This window comes from Anser anser (genome assembly GCF_964211835.1).
Source record: "Anser anser genome assembly, chromosome: 1".
In the NCBI taxonomy this organism is placed as follows: Eukaryota; Metazoa; Chordata; class Aves; order Anseriformes; family Anatidae; genus Anser; species Anser anser.
Window position 1 is genome coordinate 58,804,884 of NC_139720.1, and position 16,817 is coordinate 58,821,700.

The following is a 16,817-nucleotide window of genomic DNA, read 5'->3' on the forward strand; positions in this document are numbered from 1 at the left end:
TTATATATCTTTTTATGCTCAATTCTCAAATAAATTCCTCTACAGTCTACATAGCATTTGTACAGATTGGAGGACAGATTTTAAACTCCCTTGAAATAGCGTACATTATTAAAGGTAGAGCATGCTGCCAGTGTCTCACAGGCACCGTTAGGATCTTATCACTGGATTGTCGCTGTAGAATAAGCCCTTGTTGAAAACTTGGGTGGGTTTGCACTCTGGACAGTACACAATACTGAATGGAAGCAAAAATAGGCTGCTCAATTAGTTTGCTCAGTCTGATTTTCATGTTTTTCTCTAATTCAGCAAAGCTGGAAAGTACAACTCAAATATAAACAGTGCAGTTGTGTGATGTTGTGTGATGTCTTTGGAAAACCCAAAAGAGAAGCTTGCAAAATCTTGATTGACTCTGCAGCTCAGCAGTTACCGACAGAACTCGGTTTCATTATTTAAGGTTACACGGCCACTGAAAAACTTGCTGCCCAATCCTTTCCTCCTTTAGTGCTAGGGATCACAAGGCTTCAGTGAGTCAGATCTGCTTGCTAAACAGGCTAAAAGCTTTTTATTTGTCACATTTGTTTTCATTTGGAACAACAAGCTGATGAGAGCCATTGTGCAGCTAGAAATGTCAGCAGTGATGTGGTCTTGCATCTATTTAAGCTGATTGCGAAACTGACTCTTCATATTTAAAAGTATTTTCGTTTACACAGTAAATACTGCTAACAGTGTCAAAACACATTAGAAAGGAGAAATCATTGACATATTCTCAGTAACCGATTTGTTTAGCTGCCACAAATGCATGGAGAAATAATTTCAGAATTCTCATTTTTTCTTGCTTTTCTGTCAGCGAAAGAAGAGAAATGAGCCTTAGGAAGAAGATTCCAGTCTCACGAACCATGGAGATGCCAGGACAGTTTTTATTTTTAAGAAATACAGGGTCTGTGCAGCCTGTATCATGCACACACGTACTCCAAAAGGTTTAACCACTTGGGATGCAAGTAGGGGGTTAAAGTTCCTTAAAGCATAGGTGCCAGGGTTAATGGCCTTCTAAGATAAACAGTGACAAATACTGTTATGTTCCCATCTCATGAGTTTTCCTAATAGCCCGGATGCAGTTAATAACTCCTAAAGTATGGAAAAGTTAATAAAGAAATCAAATACGTACCGATAATGTTTCTCTGGAAGTCAAAGGACAGCTCCTGCAATACGGACCTCAAGAGGTCATCTCGTCCAGTCACCTGTTGAGAGCAGGATCAGCTACAGCAGAGTTCTCAGTGCTGTATCCAGTCCAGTTTTAGGTATTTCTCTCTATCACACACACACAGTATCTTGCCACAATTTGTTTCTGCTCTCTCATGTCTGTTGCTGCATGCCTCCAAGAAGGGTCTAGCTCCATCTGCTGTATGCTCTCCCATTAGGTAGTTAAGCTAGCAGTAAGAGCTCCTCTTAGCCTTCATTTCATAAGGCTGAAAAGCAGTTCTCGCAGCCTTTTTTCATGTCGCATGCTCTGCCCTCCTGACCACCTTGGTTGCCCTTCACTTGACTCGGTTTAATTTGCTTCTGGCTTTCATGTGCTGGGGCACCAAAACAGCACCATTTTGCAGCTTGTCAAGGCCCCTCTGAACAGCAGCCCTCCACTCTAGCGTAGCTGTCAATCAGTCTTCCCAATCTGGTGACATCTTCATGCTTGCTGAAAGTGCAGCTGTTGTCCTGTTGTCCAGCTCGTATTAAAGACTGTAAACCTGTAGGCTTCAGTATCGGTCCAAAAGAAACACCACTAACAGCTGAATATCGGTTGGGCTTTGTATCACTGATAACAACCCTTTAATGTTTTCTACCCTAACGTTTTCTACAAAAACAGCCATGTTTTCTACCCGTCTTGTAGTCCGTTTCTCCAGTTTGTATTTCGCTAATTTGGCTAAAAGGATGCTATAGGAAACCATGTGAAAAGTCTTGCTGATGTCAAGTCAAACATCATCCACTACTCTCCTCACGTCCTCCAAGCTAGCCATCGCATCACGGCAGGCAATCAGGGTTGGCAGGCGTAAATCTGTGCTTGCTGTTCCCAGTTGCCTTCTTAATCTTCACGTGCTTGGAAATGGCTTCTAGGAGAATTTGCAGGAATTCTAGTGTGTTACACTATGGCAGGAACAAGAACTTGTTCTATGAAAGCCAAGAAATACTATAGCAAAGCCTACTTTGAACTGTGCTGTTACATTAGAGCACCACTTGTATGTGTTCAGTCGTGTTAACTCATACATGCATTGCTTTTAGATGATTTCTCTCTGTCTCAAAAAAATAACTTATCTCTTCATTCTCAACATGCCTTGTGTACTCATTTCAGGCTTACAGAATAATTCTGATCTCTGTATGCTGTTTGGGGAAAGAAGACACTTATGTTCAACACAAATCGGAGGGGAGAAAAGCATAGCTACTATATGAGACATACTGAGAGCAAGTTCACACACCTTCAAGCTGGGCTTTCAAAATAAAGAGCAAGGGGAAATCCTGGCTGTGCTTTTGCTTCCAGCCTCCAAAGACAGCCATATTTTCCTTAAACCAGGGTTAATATCTTCAGAGTGTACACATCTTGTCTCTTCAGCCTCAGATGGCGTTTTTTGGGAGCAGTTCCCTATTGTATTCTGCTTCTTCCATTCTTTCCTAACTGAATGGATTTATCCAGTCCTTAGAGAAAGCCTTGGGCGTGTAGTCTTATATTACATTTCCTATAAAATCTACTCTAAAAATAAATTTTATCTTTGCATTCATTACTCTCCAAACCAGTAAGAGATTTTACTCAAATGCTTTCTACATTTAATTGGATTCATATTTGATCTCGACTGGTGTTTTTGTTCATGTTGGGTTATGGATGTTAGCTATAACCTGGTATAAATTAACTATTGATGGCTTTGGATTTGTTTTGTTTTGTTTTCCAGCATACAGGGGGAGTTGGATGCTGAAGCTGAAAAAATGAGAGTATCCCAGCAGGACTTGATTTCAGTTAATGAGTCTGTTTACACACCAGACTCTGATATAACTTCACCTGCTATCAATAGAAACCTCATCCAGAAGGCTGGCTACCTGAATCTTAGAAAGTAAGAAGGCTGTTCTACTTGCTCATTTTTTTAATTGCCGACTTGTTGCTACGTATTTTTGTTTTAGATCTTGAAGACTCCTCAGGTAATGAAGTTTTAGACTCCTCATTCACTGTGGTAGCTTTACCTCTCAGCTCCTAAGTATTTCTGTCATTGACAATATGTTTTAGAAGTTTAAACCAAATTAGAGGCATTTGAGGCAGTTTCCCTGAACACAGAATTTTACTTCTGGATGAATTCACCTTCAGGGATATTTCCTGTATTCAGCTGGCTAAAAATTAGAAGCCTATGGGGCAGGGCTCAGATTGTTCCCATTTCTTAGGGCTAATGAAAACGTAGTGTTTACAAAGAACAGCTATATTTTGTATTTAATACGGGTTTTCATAAACCACCTTTTTTGCATAACTAGAAGTTTCGTGGACAATGCAAGTACATAACATGGAATGTATGCCATACGTAGAGTTACTTCTGCAGATTTTCCAAATAAAATCTTCCATCACCTTCCACAGGAGCTATGTATATACAGCAGCAGAATTTGGTGGCATATAGTAACCCAGCCTATGTAATTAACTAAGCTTCAGGTCATTTCTGTTTGACTAGTAATCTTCTTTTCTGTTCTTTTTTCTTTGTATTGGATATTTGTTTATTTCTAGCAGCATTCTAAGAGCTGGATTACAATATAATAGAAAGGACTTCTTAGCTAGGGAAGAGATGGGTTATGAGGTACTACTTGCAGAAGATACTTTTTCTTATGATGGCTCTGTTTTGAAACTGTTCATGCTGCTCATCAGCTGAAAATACTTTTTTTTAATCAATCTTACTAGTATTTCATGTCAGTTACTCAGTACTAATAATTCATTTATTCCTTAACTAGGAGATAAAAAGATTCTCTGCAGTAACTTGGGATGTTTAGAATTGATTTATTTCTCCAGCTTTTATTAAGGATTAGTCTCTGCTAGGAATAGGTGATGTTTTTACTTCTAAACAGACTCATCATTAAAAAATGTCCAGGGTGGAACATAAAGTTCAACTTTAGCACCAGGGTATGTTTGAAGTTTCATAAGGTCATTTGGAGTCATTTCTAAATACCAACGAGTCTTTATCATTGCATCTTCTCTGTAGTAAAACAGGTCTGGTGACTACAACCTGGGAAAGACTGTATTTCTTCACTCAAGGTGGCAACTTGATGTGTCAGCCGAGGGGAGCGGTAGCTGGAGGATTGATTCAGGACCTGGACAACTGCTCTGTTATGGCTGTAGACTGTGAAGACAGAAGATACTGCTTCCAGATTACTACTCCTACGGGCAAAGCGTATGAGACAGGTTTTCTTTGAGGACAGCCGGCCATGCCTACCCTTTCAGATGCTGTGTCGTGTAAAACATGCTTGCTGTAATTGTAAGCCTTTCTGGGTTTCCAGAAAGCTGTTTCCAAATTAAAACCATGTTCATTCCCATCCTCCCCCACAACTGCCTGAAAAGCAAAGGCAGTATTTAAAGCTGCTTTAGCTGCAGCTTATTTGTGATTTTTGTTCTTTTGATGGTGAATAGAGACAAGGTTTGGTGGCTTTATTATAAGACTGGGAGCCAGACATTCCTTCTGTCCACTGATAGCACTGATACACTATGTTTACATTTTAGGGGTATAACTCTTCAAGCAGAAAGCAAGAAGGAATATGAAGAGGTAAAAATATTGTCTTAATGTTTGTCATTTTTGTATACAAGTGAGCTTGAAGAGCTGAGTTTCATTTTTGCCTTCTAGTGGATATGTGCCATCAACAACATCTCCAGACAGATATATCTCACAGACAATCCAGAGGTAAGAGCTTGTTTCCATATTTCAGTCCATTCCTTCTAACTTGCGTTGCTGTTGTTCTTTACAAGGCAATACACCCAGCGTACATATGTAAAAGAGTTGCTGTTTTGTTTTCCTAGGCAGCTGCAATCAAGTTAAACCAGACAGCCCTACAAGCAGTGACTCCCATTACTACCTTTGGGAAAAAACATGAAGTTCACCATTCCAGGTAAAATGCTCGCTTTCATGGACTAGAGCCTGCTGTGTGCTCAGCTGTGTTCCTTTTACAGGGCAGCAGTCACCCAGGCCTGTCTGGGTTCTGGCTTTACAAACTTTTTTATTTCCAGCAAATTCTTCTATTTCTGATGTTTCCTGCTGTAAGCCAGAAGAGATATAAAGTGTTGAGGGTAATGCTTATTGCTCCACATCGCAGCTTTGAAGATCCCTGTAGGTGCCATTGTGTTTTTGCTGTTTCTTCTGAAATAAGCACAGTGATTTACTTCTAACCATTTTTCAGTGAGGGAATGACTTGTAATGTGGATAATACAGCAGAGCCCCCGCTATACATTTAAATAAGTTTATTCTTGCACATTACTGCAACCAATTCCTGTCAGTCTGACACACGATTATGCCTTGTGAGGGCTTTTAAAATCAGGTGCTCGTTCAGGTCAATCAATAAAGATCCCTGCCACACACACACACCCCCCTCAAAAATTGTTAATAATGCTCTAGGATATGCTTGTATTCAAAATGTGAATTTTATGTATGGTTTCTCTGTATCTGTTTTGTTAATAATCCCAGCATCTTGCCCAGTAGGAATTCTTCAGACTCCATGATCAGAGTTGGCTTTCAAGCCTCGTGTTGGAGTAAATTCCTGCTTTCAGCAGCAATGCGATAAATAAAATAGGGCAAGTTTGTTTCATGCTGACTTCTGCACAAAGAGCACTCTCTGTAAGATTTGTTAAAAAATTGTATATTTGTGTTCAGGTATTTACTTCTAGAAATTCAAACCTTTTCTAGATCTTCTGTCTCTCAGACCAATGCCTTTACTATGATTTATTATTCCCTTGATTATGACTGCTTTTAGATTCCAAAGTTCCTCTGTGGGCACGGGGAATGCCAGTCAAGTGACTTTCTTTCTCATTTTATTAGGAGGTATAGCTGTTTCACTTTGATTAGAATTTTATACATAGAAAACTATCACCAGATATTTTACTGGGCAAAGCAACGAGCTATTTCCTTGATAACTAATCTCACAAGTCACTTTTATGTCTGTATACAGCCAACTTTGTAGAAATAGAAGATGTTGCTAGCAAAACCAGTGTACTATATGTAGTGACGACTTCTGTAGCTGTAAGAAACTTACAAATTCATCCTCTTTGAAAAAGGTGCAGGAAGAGGTCTGGCTCAGTATGTAATACTTGTTAACTACCACCTTGTAATAAGCCTGTGGCCAAGTGAGACCTCAAAAATATGTCAGGATCACCATTTACAGGCTTAGAAACAAATTCAGATCTCTGCTGTTTGCACTGGTAATGTGACTGTAAATATGGCCACCAGAGGGCAGGGAGGCAAACAGCAACCTATTTCCTGTCTGTCAGTCCACAGAGTTGGTCTCCAGTCAGGTTTCATATACCAATATTTTTTTTTTTTCAAATAATTTTAGGTATAAAAAATAAAATGAGGATTTTATTAGAGTCCTCAGTAATAGGTAAATAAAAAATGCTCTTATTTATGTTAAATGAATACTGGTTCAATCTACTTTGGATTCTTTTGGATCTTTGGAAATCTTGTCTCCATTCCAAAGCAAAGATATGGTGTCAATGATTGAAACTTTTTTTCCATTTTCACTTTAGCCAGAATGTAAGGAATACAGAAAATGATAAAACAACGCCCAATGAATCAGCTGGTGCTCAAGACTCCACACAACTCATTGCTCTTGGAACACCGATTCAGTTTGATATTGTACTGCCTGCCACGGAATTCCTGGACCAGAACAGAGGTGGCAGGTATGGTCAGAGACAGCAGTTGGTCACTTTGAGTGATTTCAGAGGAGAATATTAGGTATTACAGCGTTTGTATGTGGTGACCAGTTTTTATTCTTATTTCACAGGCGTGCAAACCCATTTGGGGAATCCGAAGACAGCAGCAAAAATGAGGAAGAAGGTCAGTGCTGCATTTTTCCAGATAAAGTTAGTCATGATCTTAGGCGTAATTCAGCTGTCAGCCTATCCGGTGTCTCTTAGTGAAAGCACCTGACATCACGGAGCAGCAGTAACAACCTATAGTACAGCTAAAGCTAGTTAGGTTCAGAAGCCTGTCTTTTAAATATCACTGCCTATGAAGACAAGCAGCTTTTTCCTTGATAGTCCAAGCTGTATTCCAGATTAGCTCTATTTCAAAAATTTAAAGGCAAAAAGATTTGGGTTTTAGTCCTTTTTTTTTTTTTTTTTTTTTTTTAAGAGGAGCTGTTGAATTCTTTAGAAAGGATTTGATGGGACTGTATTATAGCTCTGCTCAAGTCTGAGAATGCTTAGTATCCATGTCTTACCCACAGGCACTCTGAAATCCACAATCTGAGTTTCAGAGAAGAGTACAGGATATAGCTAGCAGCAGCAACGTGTCTCTTTGAGTGAAAGGAGTTTCTTACTGCTGCCTCCTTTCCCCCCTCCCAGTGACGTGCCAGTACAAGGCAGCAGTTTTGAGCTGTGTGTGCTGGTAGGCTAAGGTCAGACTCTGCCTGTGCACCTATTCTCAGTTCCAGTTACAACCACTAACAACCGCTGTCTGGAACCAGCAGCCCCTGTCAGAAAACTGTTCGCAAAACTGAAACAGACCGTAGTGATTTGAATTCTCACTTGAGTGTGCTGTCCCGGTGTGAGGTAGGATGGCTCACAGAGGAGCTGTGAGGAGCAGGCACCTCCACACTGCGGGACACAGCAGAGCGCACAATGCTTCAGTGGCTGCTTTGTGCCTCAGGTTATACAGGTGGATCTCCATTGCTCAGCTAATGCTGAGCAGTCTTTGTGGTGGTGTCTTGTGCAACATAGACACAGCTCTTGTAGCTCTTGAGCTGTCACATTCAGCAGAGCTTATCCTGCTTTATACCTTGCTCACCACTGAACATGCAGGGAGGTGGATCAAATGACAGCTTTTTCACATAATGGCTATGTAATTATAAACAAGAGAGTTATGGTGATAGTCAATAAGCAGGGAGGGATTTAATGAAAACCTCAGTGGAACTACCTGCAGTGTGGTTAGAAGGTCATAAAATTAAAGCAAGGAATATACAAAGTTTAAAGAATGAGTTTGTTGGCAGCTAAGGCTCATGCAAAACCATCCATTTATCACAGTCTGTGTGTTGTGGTCCCTCCATCTGATAGCAAGATAAGCAAAGTAAATTTCACTGGCTAATCAAACAATTCATAAAGGACCAGTTATAGTTTTTAAAGCTGCTGAGCGGCTGTGCTTCTTTTTTCCTGCTTGCTGCCAGTTCAGGCAGTTTAAAACGGGGTCAGAGTGACGCCTGGCTCATAGAAGGAAGCCATCACCCACACAGTCACCACCCACGAGTTTACTGTTGAATTTCCAAAGGGGAAAAAATAATTCCATGGTTATTTTCCAGCTACTGGCAAATCAGAGTGGCACAGTGAAAGCTTTCACGCCTTTTATCTTCCAGATTCACTCTTGCAGCAGATGTTCGTAGTTCGGTTTTTAGGATCTATGGCTGTCCAGTCAGATGACACGAGTGAGGTGATTTATGAAGCTATGAGACAAGTGTTAGCTGCTCGTGCCATTCATAACATCTTCCGTATGACTGAATCCCATCTCATGGTCACCAGCAAGAACTTGAGGTACTGTAAAATCTTCATTGCTTATCCCATGTCAGTATTCTGTTCTCTTCATGCAATTTGTGATAGTAATTTTTGCTTTTCCAAAGAAGGCACCCTTCAAGGGAGCAAGATCCCAAGAGTCACTTTACTTTGTGAAATGCCCTCCTGACTTGTTGTATGAACATCCTACTGAAATTTAATTGGAGGCATTGGGTTTCTAAGACCCTACAACTACACAGGAAAAGATGCAAAAACGCAGTGAGAGATTCTCTTACCTCAGATGCAGTAACAGCGAGAGGCATTGCTCTGTCCTGTTGTCAGTATTGTTGCTGTAGAATATGGTTAGACAAGATGTCCACTTCAGCTGGATTGCATTTTATTACAGGCACATACGGCGTTAGCTCGTGCCGGCAGAATATTTACCAAATTAGTGATTCAGAAAGATGTGACCAACAGGTAAAGCAGCTGACAGTCAGGGTCTAGAGTTGAATTTTGCCATTGACTGACTTGAAGTCATGGCTAAAGCATTTGATTCTGCGCGCATTTCCTCATCTGTAAAATTGATTCAGTGGTTGCCTTACTATTATAAAGCACCTTGAAATGACTGATAAGACTCATTCTAAAACCATTTACTTTCTTTTTCTCCCTACACACAATTGCAGGTTAATAGATCCTCAAACTCAAGTTACACGAATAAGTGTAAGTAACTTTGTTTTGAATCCGTTTTTTCTACCACAGCATTGAATACTTAGTCACATGAACCTTAGCTCTTGACCAAGCTTACTGCATGCTGATTAAAAAAAGACTTCTTTTATTATAATTTTCCAGTTTGAACTTGCCACTGTGACACAATTTGCTGCTCATCAGGATAACAGGAGACTGATTGGTTTTGTGGTCCATCTCAGTGAGACTCCGGGAGAAGAATCCATGAGCGCATACGTTTTTGAGAGCAACACAGAAGGAGAAAAGGTTTGCATAACGTTTATTAATATACTTTATTTAGAAAACAAATCCTGGGCTTCTTGGCTTACACATCTGGGAAGCAGTACGACAGAAGGGAGAGTAACCAAATTTCTTAGTAGGTAAACATGCAGTGGCCTGTGTCTAAAAAGGCCCCAGTCTGTTGTATGTGCTGCTGCATTGGCTATAAGGAAAGGGTGCGATTGCTAATACAAGCATTAAGAGATATGGAAAAGCATGTCTGTGTCTAGCTGACACTGAAAAAATGAATTTATCAGTGATATTGAGACAAATACAGCTAGAAAGCTCTCACCAAAAAGACAGCCATACTGTGTTAACAGCACTGCGGCGCTTGCTGTGTGTCTTGTAATAAGAGACTTCTAAATAAGGAAGATGTTGAAGAATTTTTTCTCTTAAACAACAATCTGAGGCATACTGGGGGAGATTCCCAGGTTTGGAAATAACTTAGTGAATAAAAGTTCACACACAGAAAAAAACTGAGTACAAAGATAAACTTTAGTTCATCTCTAAGAGAGCTTTGAAATAAGACTGCTTTATTTTTATGTAGTTAGTACAGTGAATTGGTTTTCTACCTCTCCTTTTACAGCTGTATTTAAAACTAAGTTTGCATCGATGCTTCTGTGTTTTAGTCCTGATTAAGCAGCAAAACCCGTAACAAAAACAAAAAAACCCTGATCTTCACATACATTTCTCTTTCTAGATTTGTTACGCCATTAGCTTGGGAAAAGAAATCATTGAGGCACAGAAGGTAAGTTTGATTCCCCATAAATGTCTGTCTTTTCTGCTTTTGGTGACAGCTTTTTTGGTGGAGCTTTGTCATAGTCGATAAGCATAAATATAACAACTTACCCACATAGTTAAGGTATTCTCCATGTCTTTCTCAGCAATATAAAGTTCAAAATAAAAGACCCATTTTTACATACTGTTGACCTCTTTATTTTTCTTCAGGACCCAGAAGCATTAGCTCAGCTAATGAAGTCTGTGCCATTAACAAATGATGGAAAGTTCATGCTTCTGAACGATCAGTCAGAAGAGGACGGAACCACACATGAAGAAGGGGAAGAATCAGAAGCATAAGAACTCCTGGACCTTTCCTACCTCCTATCTGGGAGCAGGAAAAGCGGGGAGTCTTCGCAAGAAGCTCAGTTTTTAAATCATCTGTGCACACTCAAGGCCAGCTTCCGTCATCCTGCTAGAGAGAATGTGGTGTCTTTGCAGTGGAGTCTCCTCTGGCTTTACAGTGAAACAAAAGCAGAACCTTGGCCTTTGGGAATTTTTGCATTTGTGAATGTGTAGTGTAGAGGGGGTCAGGGAAGCTGACAATCCTAGGAGATGTTTCAGCATTAGCCCTTTGCTGCTGGCAGTTCAGACAGCAAAACTGTCAGCCACAAAGGGTTAATGTTACTTCTGCAGATTAACAGTGAGAAGCCTTCATTTCTGCTGAAATTAGTACAAATTGTAAGTTGTCAGCTCCTTTAAAAAAAATCAGGCCTCGAACTTCCTACCCTAGTCAGTTTTTATAGTTTGCATGATTATGTGCATCTGAATGAAGGTTAAAAATGCACTATTTACTTTATTTTCAGATGAAGTTATTTTTAGTCTAGTTTAAGTGTAACAAGATTTATCTTTTGTGCTAGTCTATTTACAAAACAATTTGTTAAACACTAAATTTTTCCTATTAATATAATCTATTTTTATATTGCATCTGGAATAAGCTTACAAAACAAATTTAAGTGCCTACTCTTACCTTTATGGGGACCGCACTCACGTTCTGTAATTAAATAATGGACATAATGTACCTCCTTGATTTATTATTCTAAATACCACTGACATGCAAACATCAGTAGTAGTCAACAAGTGGGGCATGTTAGCTGTGTGCAGTTTTTCTACGGTTAGGTTTCTTAAGTTGCCAGAGACAACTTGTAAGACAAATAAGTACTTTTATAGAGTTCTTTGTATTTTTAACATTGTGGTGACGTACAACAGGGGAGAATCTACCAGCAATCTTCAATTTTAAGAAGCTGAGCAATAAAATGCTAGATTATCAGTCTCTAGTACATTGACTAGTTTCACAGTACATTCCTGAAATTAAATGCTGTGTATCTTGGCTAATAAGTTTAGATTTTTTCCCCCTCCATGAAGTTGCATTTTGCAAGAACAAACAAAAATAAATAGGAGTACTGGGGGGAGAGGCAGGAGGGCATCCATATGTGGCATTGTTTATATTAATCGAGATAAGGTAACTGGAACAAATAGCTGATGTTCTTCAACTGAATTTAACTCTTCTCAAGCACTTAATAGGAAACTAGGTTTTCTGTAAACAATGTGCTACAGCATCTGAAAGATTACAGTTTGCGAGTGTTTGACATGGAATAAATTCGTTTAGTTGGTTGCTGAATGTTTGTAAGAACCATGGAAGACAACTGTTAGTAACTGACACAAACACTTCTTCTTAAATAAAAGTTGAAGCTGTCATATTAAAAAAATTAAAACCTCCTGGAGTGCTGTTACTGAAGACACTGAGAATGAGGTTCTGAAAATTACATTTATTAACAGTTTTATGTACATAAGGTACTCTACTCACAAACCAGACTGAGGTAACAAAATACCCTTTTGTACAATGAGTTAGGAAACACTGTTACATTTGGTCCTTTGTACCTGAGAAGCTGAAGACAGCTGTTGTTGATGGACATCAGGTGAAAACTCAAATTTACTTCTAATTAGGACCTCTGGAACCTACCCTTCAAGCAAAGCTGAACACACACCAGCACTTTGCTTCCCAGGGAAGCACAGACCACTTGGGTGCTGCTGGGGCCATCGCTCAGCACCGCTGGTCAGTGACAGATGCCTTTTGACCTGGGGGCTGAAAGGCAACGAGGGCATCAGCTGCGCTCTGCTTCCCCTACCTGATAGCACCAGGAGGGAAGGCAAGGCAGCCGCGTGGCTTCTGGCATAAAAGGACACAGCACCATATCAGAAGCAGGTTTCAAGACCTCTGGAGGAGCTGCTGCCACCACCTCCACCTACAACAGCCTCGTCACAAGACAAAGCGCAGGAGGGCAGCGGTGGCAGCTGCCTTCTCAGGGAGGTAGACTGGCCTTCAGCCTGTTCTGCCCCTGACTTGAAGGAGAAAGAAAACTAGAGATCCATTTTATGTCCCTGCAGTAAACTCATCATCCTCACTTCCCTTTTTCACCTCTCGCAATTTTGGGTGAGCAACAAGTTCAGTTTAGTTTGGAGGATTATTTTGTATTATTTTTAGATCCATCATCATCTCCAGCCAACCTGTTGGAGCCCCTTTTGTTCCTAGAATCAGCGCAGGAGGGCAAAAGCAATGAGCAATGAAAAGAGTAGCACCACAACGAGAATTCTGCACCCCTTCCAGATAATTGGGACAGAGGAGTGCCATCCAAAACCAGGACCCACTTTGTATTTCAGATGACAAAAGCTTTCGTTATCTATGTGCTGCTACATGACAAAAAGTGTAAATATAATAAACTACAATCCTGTATTAGCAAGAATAGCTCTATTATCACTGTACATATTTGTTTGTATGTATATATTTTTGCCACATATAGTATACATTCAAGTCCCAACCTCAAACAGGACTCTATAAAAATAAGCTCATGTCTTTTCTGTAGAATTTCCATTACCAGAACCACATGAATTTGTTCACCATCATACGCACATTAGTAACTGGAGCATCACCTAGCTGAGATGGTCTTTCCAAAAAATGTGGGAGAAGGAAAAATAGAAATGCAGACTTCATTAGAGCACAGGTAATGCCTTGACTGTATGTATCTACCTAGCAAGTCCATCCTGGGGGGAAAACAAACACTATGTGTGAGTCTGCTGTTGTTGCAGAATCAAGATAGTGCTTGACCACTCCAAGGCAGGAACTTCCATGCCTTCAGATGAGACAGGAGTCTGGAAGTAGGTACACTGCAATTGCAACAGTATGGAAATTATTAGGAACAGCCAGACTGCTGCTGCTGTTCTCAGCAACACTACTGAGCGCATTCAGTGCGGGCACAATTTGGTCAGAAAAAAAGCATACATAAATTATGACAAAAACTATCAAAAATAAATCAAGTAATGCAGCATTTTTTAGGGCAGTCTCTGCAGGTAAACAAACAAACAAACCCTTTAATGAGCCCAGCTGATTTAAACAGTCCACAAAGCTTCTGGGTCATGTTTTCAGAGCCAATGAAAGGACTTTCATCAGTCTGGTCTCTCTCCAGTTGCAACAAAAAATTTGTCCTAGTTTTCCAAATGCTGAACTGACTCGCAAGAAAGAATGAATCAAAAAGTCTGCCAGGAATTGTCTTAGCTACTGACATGAGGGTGGGGGGAGCAATTTGAACCATTTATATTAAAGCATTACTTTCTTGACGGGGGAGAAGGGGTGGAATCAGAAGAGATGAAAGAAGCTTTCAAGTACAGTCTTAAAATACAGTTAAGAATGCCAAAAACCAAAAAGTAATTTCTCAGGCTGACTAGAGTAGTTTCTTCTAGCTAGTAAAACCTAAAAGTCTTATGTTCTGGGAGATTAAAACACAAGAGTATCTTTTAATGGAACTGGTGTTTACTTTTAAGCTAAGTCTAGCTATTTACTTAAGTCAGGTATCTGAGTTAACTCTTGTACAACCTAGAAACCTCTACTTGCAGGCATTAACAGATGTTAAAATTTATACAGAGTTCTCACAGTGTTCAGCAGCTTCTGAAGCCTGCAGTGCAATTATTGTTAATAACCAGGCATGTAAGACTGTATTAACAACACAGACAATACAACAGACCTACAAAGGCTAAGAAACACAGATTTGAGGCTGAAACTTGCAGTTAGGCACAACATATTCATGAAGTATAAGATCACTTAATAGGTACAGACACTCATCACACAGTGTCTGGTCATAAAAGGAAGAGCTGATTGTGGTTCTGTCTTGGCTCTTGATTTCCTTACTTCTGTGGATGCAAATCAGACCTTCAGTATGAAATGAAAAGTAGTTTGTTATCTTCACTTTTCTGGTTTCCCCTGTCTCTGATATTGGCGGGGGGGGGGGGGGGGGGGGAAGATTCGGGGAAAGTAAATGCTTGGCAGGGTCTTAAGCTCCCAGAGTGCAAATCCCATACTAATAATAAGGTTTTGTGGAATAAAACATTAATAAGGACTTCCACATTGTGCAACAGTTTTAACATACATTCACAAGGTACACTGTTATACCCACAGTGTAATTTGTGACTGCATTAAGCAAATACAACAGGACTGCATGCCCACATCTGGACAACGGATATTGTACCATATTTTTCTTCAGTTTTCTATTTCTTGTTGAACAGATAAATGTACAAGTTCAAGTCTTAGATCAATGGCCTATGAGTCTTTTTTCTTTTTTTTAACAGTATGTTAGAGATGCAAGAAAGCATCTAAAAATTAGTAGTTTTCTTCGGTATACATCTGTAATTCAAAATAACTACCTCCAAGCTATATTTTATGTAGTTATTTTCAATCTAGAGAAAGTGCTGTAGATAAGTAACTCCTGAAAAATATGAGTTTCTAAAGGAAAACTGAACAAAAACAGACCTAGCGTCATTGGATGCTAGTATACTATTATACATTTTCTGTTGGGTTTTACGGACCCAGTAAGTTGAATGCAGAGATTTTACCCCTACAGAGTGTTACTAATTTTGACAAGAAAATGAATTATTTGAGTAAGTAATTATCACCCATACCAGCCATATCATTTCACAACAGGATCTGCAGGCGTAGAGTTGGAAAGATCTCCGTTGCTTGCTTTAACAGATTCTTCTATAAAAATAAAAATTGGAGGCATGTATTATGTTTAACATTTTACTCAAGGCAGTAAAAACAGTCTTAGCATATATATCATGTTGCTCTCATAAAACATTTGAAACACTATACCATGGTCACGTATGCTAACTGACCTTGTGGTACAAAGGATCCTGGCCCTATGAAGAAATTTGTATTTGGGTTGTAAGGTTTCTTCTCATCAGTAGGATTACTTGTGTAAAGATTACATACATGTACTGAGACATTTTGCAGAGTCCAAGTCTAAATATTGTGGTAGAAGGCAATGATACAACCATGTCCAAGTCTTTCAGGCTGGTATGCCTTTCCAGCTTCCCTCACCACAAAACACGTTTTTCAGAGAACTCAACATGTACCATGACAGTGAATATTTTACCTGAAATATAAGTAACTGTTGTCCTACAGAATGCTCTCCTAAAGAAGCAAGGATTGTATATCTAGTCCTACTCACCACAATGCTCATAGTTGGCTTTTGAGTAGCACATTCATTTGAGAAACACCACTGAACATCAAATATAAATTCATACTAAAAGATTTTTCTTTATGAAATGTCTTCCTAGTACAGAAGAAAAGTGATCTTTGTCTCGGTGACAGTAACCTCACAGATCATTTCTATCTTTGTCAGAACTAAACAGAATTGGTAAACTGTTTTCCATTGTTTAAACACTGCTACATTCAGCCATGAGAGAACCGAGTTTCTAAGCAACTTGTAACGGAACATCTACATCGTAATCCTTGGGAGCTTTCTCATTTCTTTAAGATTTTTTCCAAACCCAAGAGAATTTCCCATAATTCTTGAGGGAGACTATATAAGCATGAATGTAAAATGCAAAATTTCCATGTTACCTAAGTCAAGAGAGTATATATCACAAGTGGAGATCTTGCCCGTTGAATGTAATTCAATGGTAGACCAACACATATCATAAATATTACACATGTGAAAGTCACGTATAATATCTGCATTATCTGCCTATGTGAGTTGAAAAGCAGCTACTAAACAGCAGTTGAAAAACACCAATTTCACATCAAAGGTTGTACAAAAAAACTGTTAACAACATTAGTAATGGAGAGGGTAAATATGATGCTAAAGTTACTGAATTTAATACTGCTGCAAGTATGCATTCTCCATGTCCCTGGTTTTGCTTGTTTGTTTCCAGAAGTCCAGCTTGAAATTTAACTTTTCCAAAGAAGGACTCCTGAGCTGTTCTTGACTACTTAATCATCCTGAACCTCATAAATTCTCTCAGTAATACTGATTCAACCCAATAGCAAGAAAGCAACTATGGAAAAAAGGAA

At 39.4% G+C, this 16,817-nt stretch overlaps 2 protein-coding genes across 3 annotated transcripts in view; one reads left to right on the forward strand and one right to left on the reverse strand.

The window, feature by feature from the left end:
- Positions 1-12,183, forward strand: part of APPL2 (adaptor protein, phosphotyrosine interacting with PH domain and leucine zipper 2) — a 37,553-nt gene extending 25,370 nt beyond the window's left edge. Inside the window, exons 10-21 of the mRNA XM_083820085.1 lie at positions 2,934-3,092; positions 4,215-4,403; positions 4,730-4,772; positions 4,851-4,907; positions 5,024-5,112; positions 6,740-6,892; positions 6,997-7,049; positions 8,563-8,737; positions 9,379-9,415; positions 9,545-9,685; positions 10,398-10,445; positions 10,646-12,183. Coding sequence (XP_083676211.1) covers positions 2,934-3,092; positions 4,215-4,403; positions 4,730-4,772; positions 4,851-4,907; positions 5,024-5,112; positions 6,740-6,892; positions 6,997-7,049; positions 8,563-8,737; positions 9,379-9,415; positions 9,545-9,685; positions 10,398-10,445; positions 10,646-10,774 — 1,273 coding nt within the window. The 3' untranslated portion in view covers positions 10,775-12,183. The remainder of the gene's footprint in view (positions 1-2,933; positions 3,093-4,214; positions 4,404-4,729; positions 4,773-4,850; positions 4,908-5,023; positions 5,113-6,739; positions 6,893-6,996; positions 7,050-8,562; positions 8,738-9,378; positions 9,416-9,544; positions 9,686-10,397; positions 10,446-10,645) is intronic.
- A 40-nt stretch (positions 12,184-12,223) lies between these two features.
- The window catches only part of WASHC4 (WASH complex subunit 4), a 43,037-nt gene continuing 38,443 nt past the window's right edge, over positions 12,224-16,817 (reverse strand). The window contains exons 33-34 of one of the 2 annotated variants that reach the window (XM_083820083.1): positions 15,425-15,500; positions 12,224-14,678 (exon numbers count right to left, since the gene is read on the reverse strand). In XM_083820083.1, coding sequence (XP_083676209.1) covers positions 15,433-15,500 — 68 coding nt within the window. In that variant the 3' untranslated portion in view covers positions 12,224-14,678; positions 15,425-15,432. The remainder of the gene's footprint in view (positions 14,679-15,424; positions 15,501-16,817) is intronic. The other variant, XM_083820084.1, reaches the window with a different exon arrangement.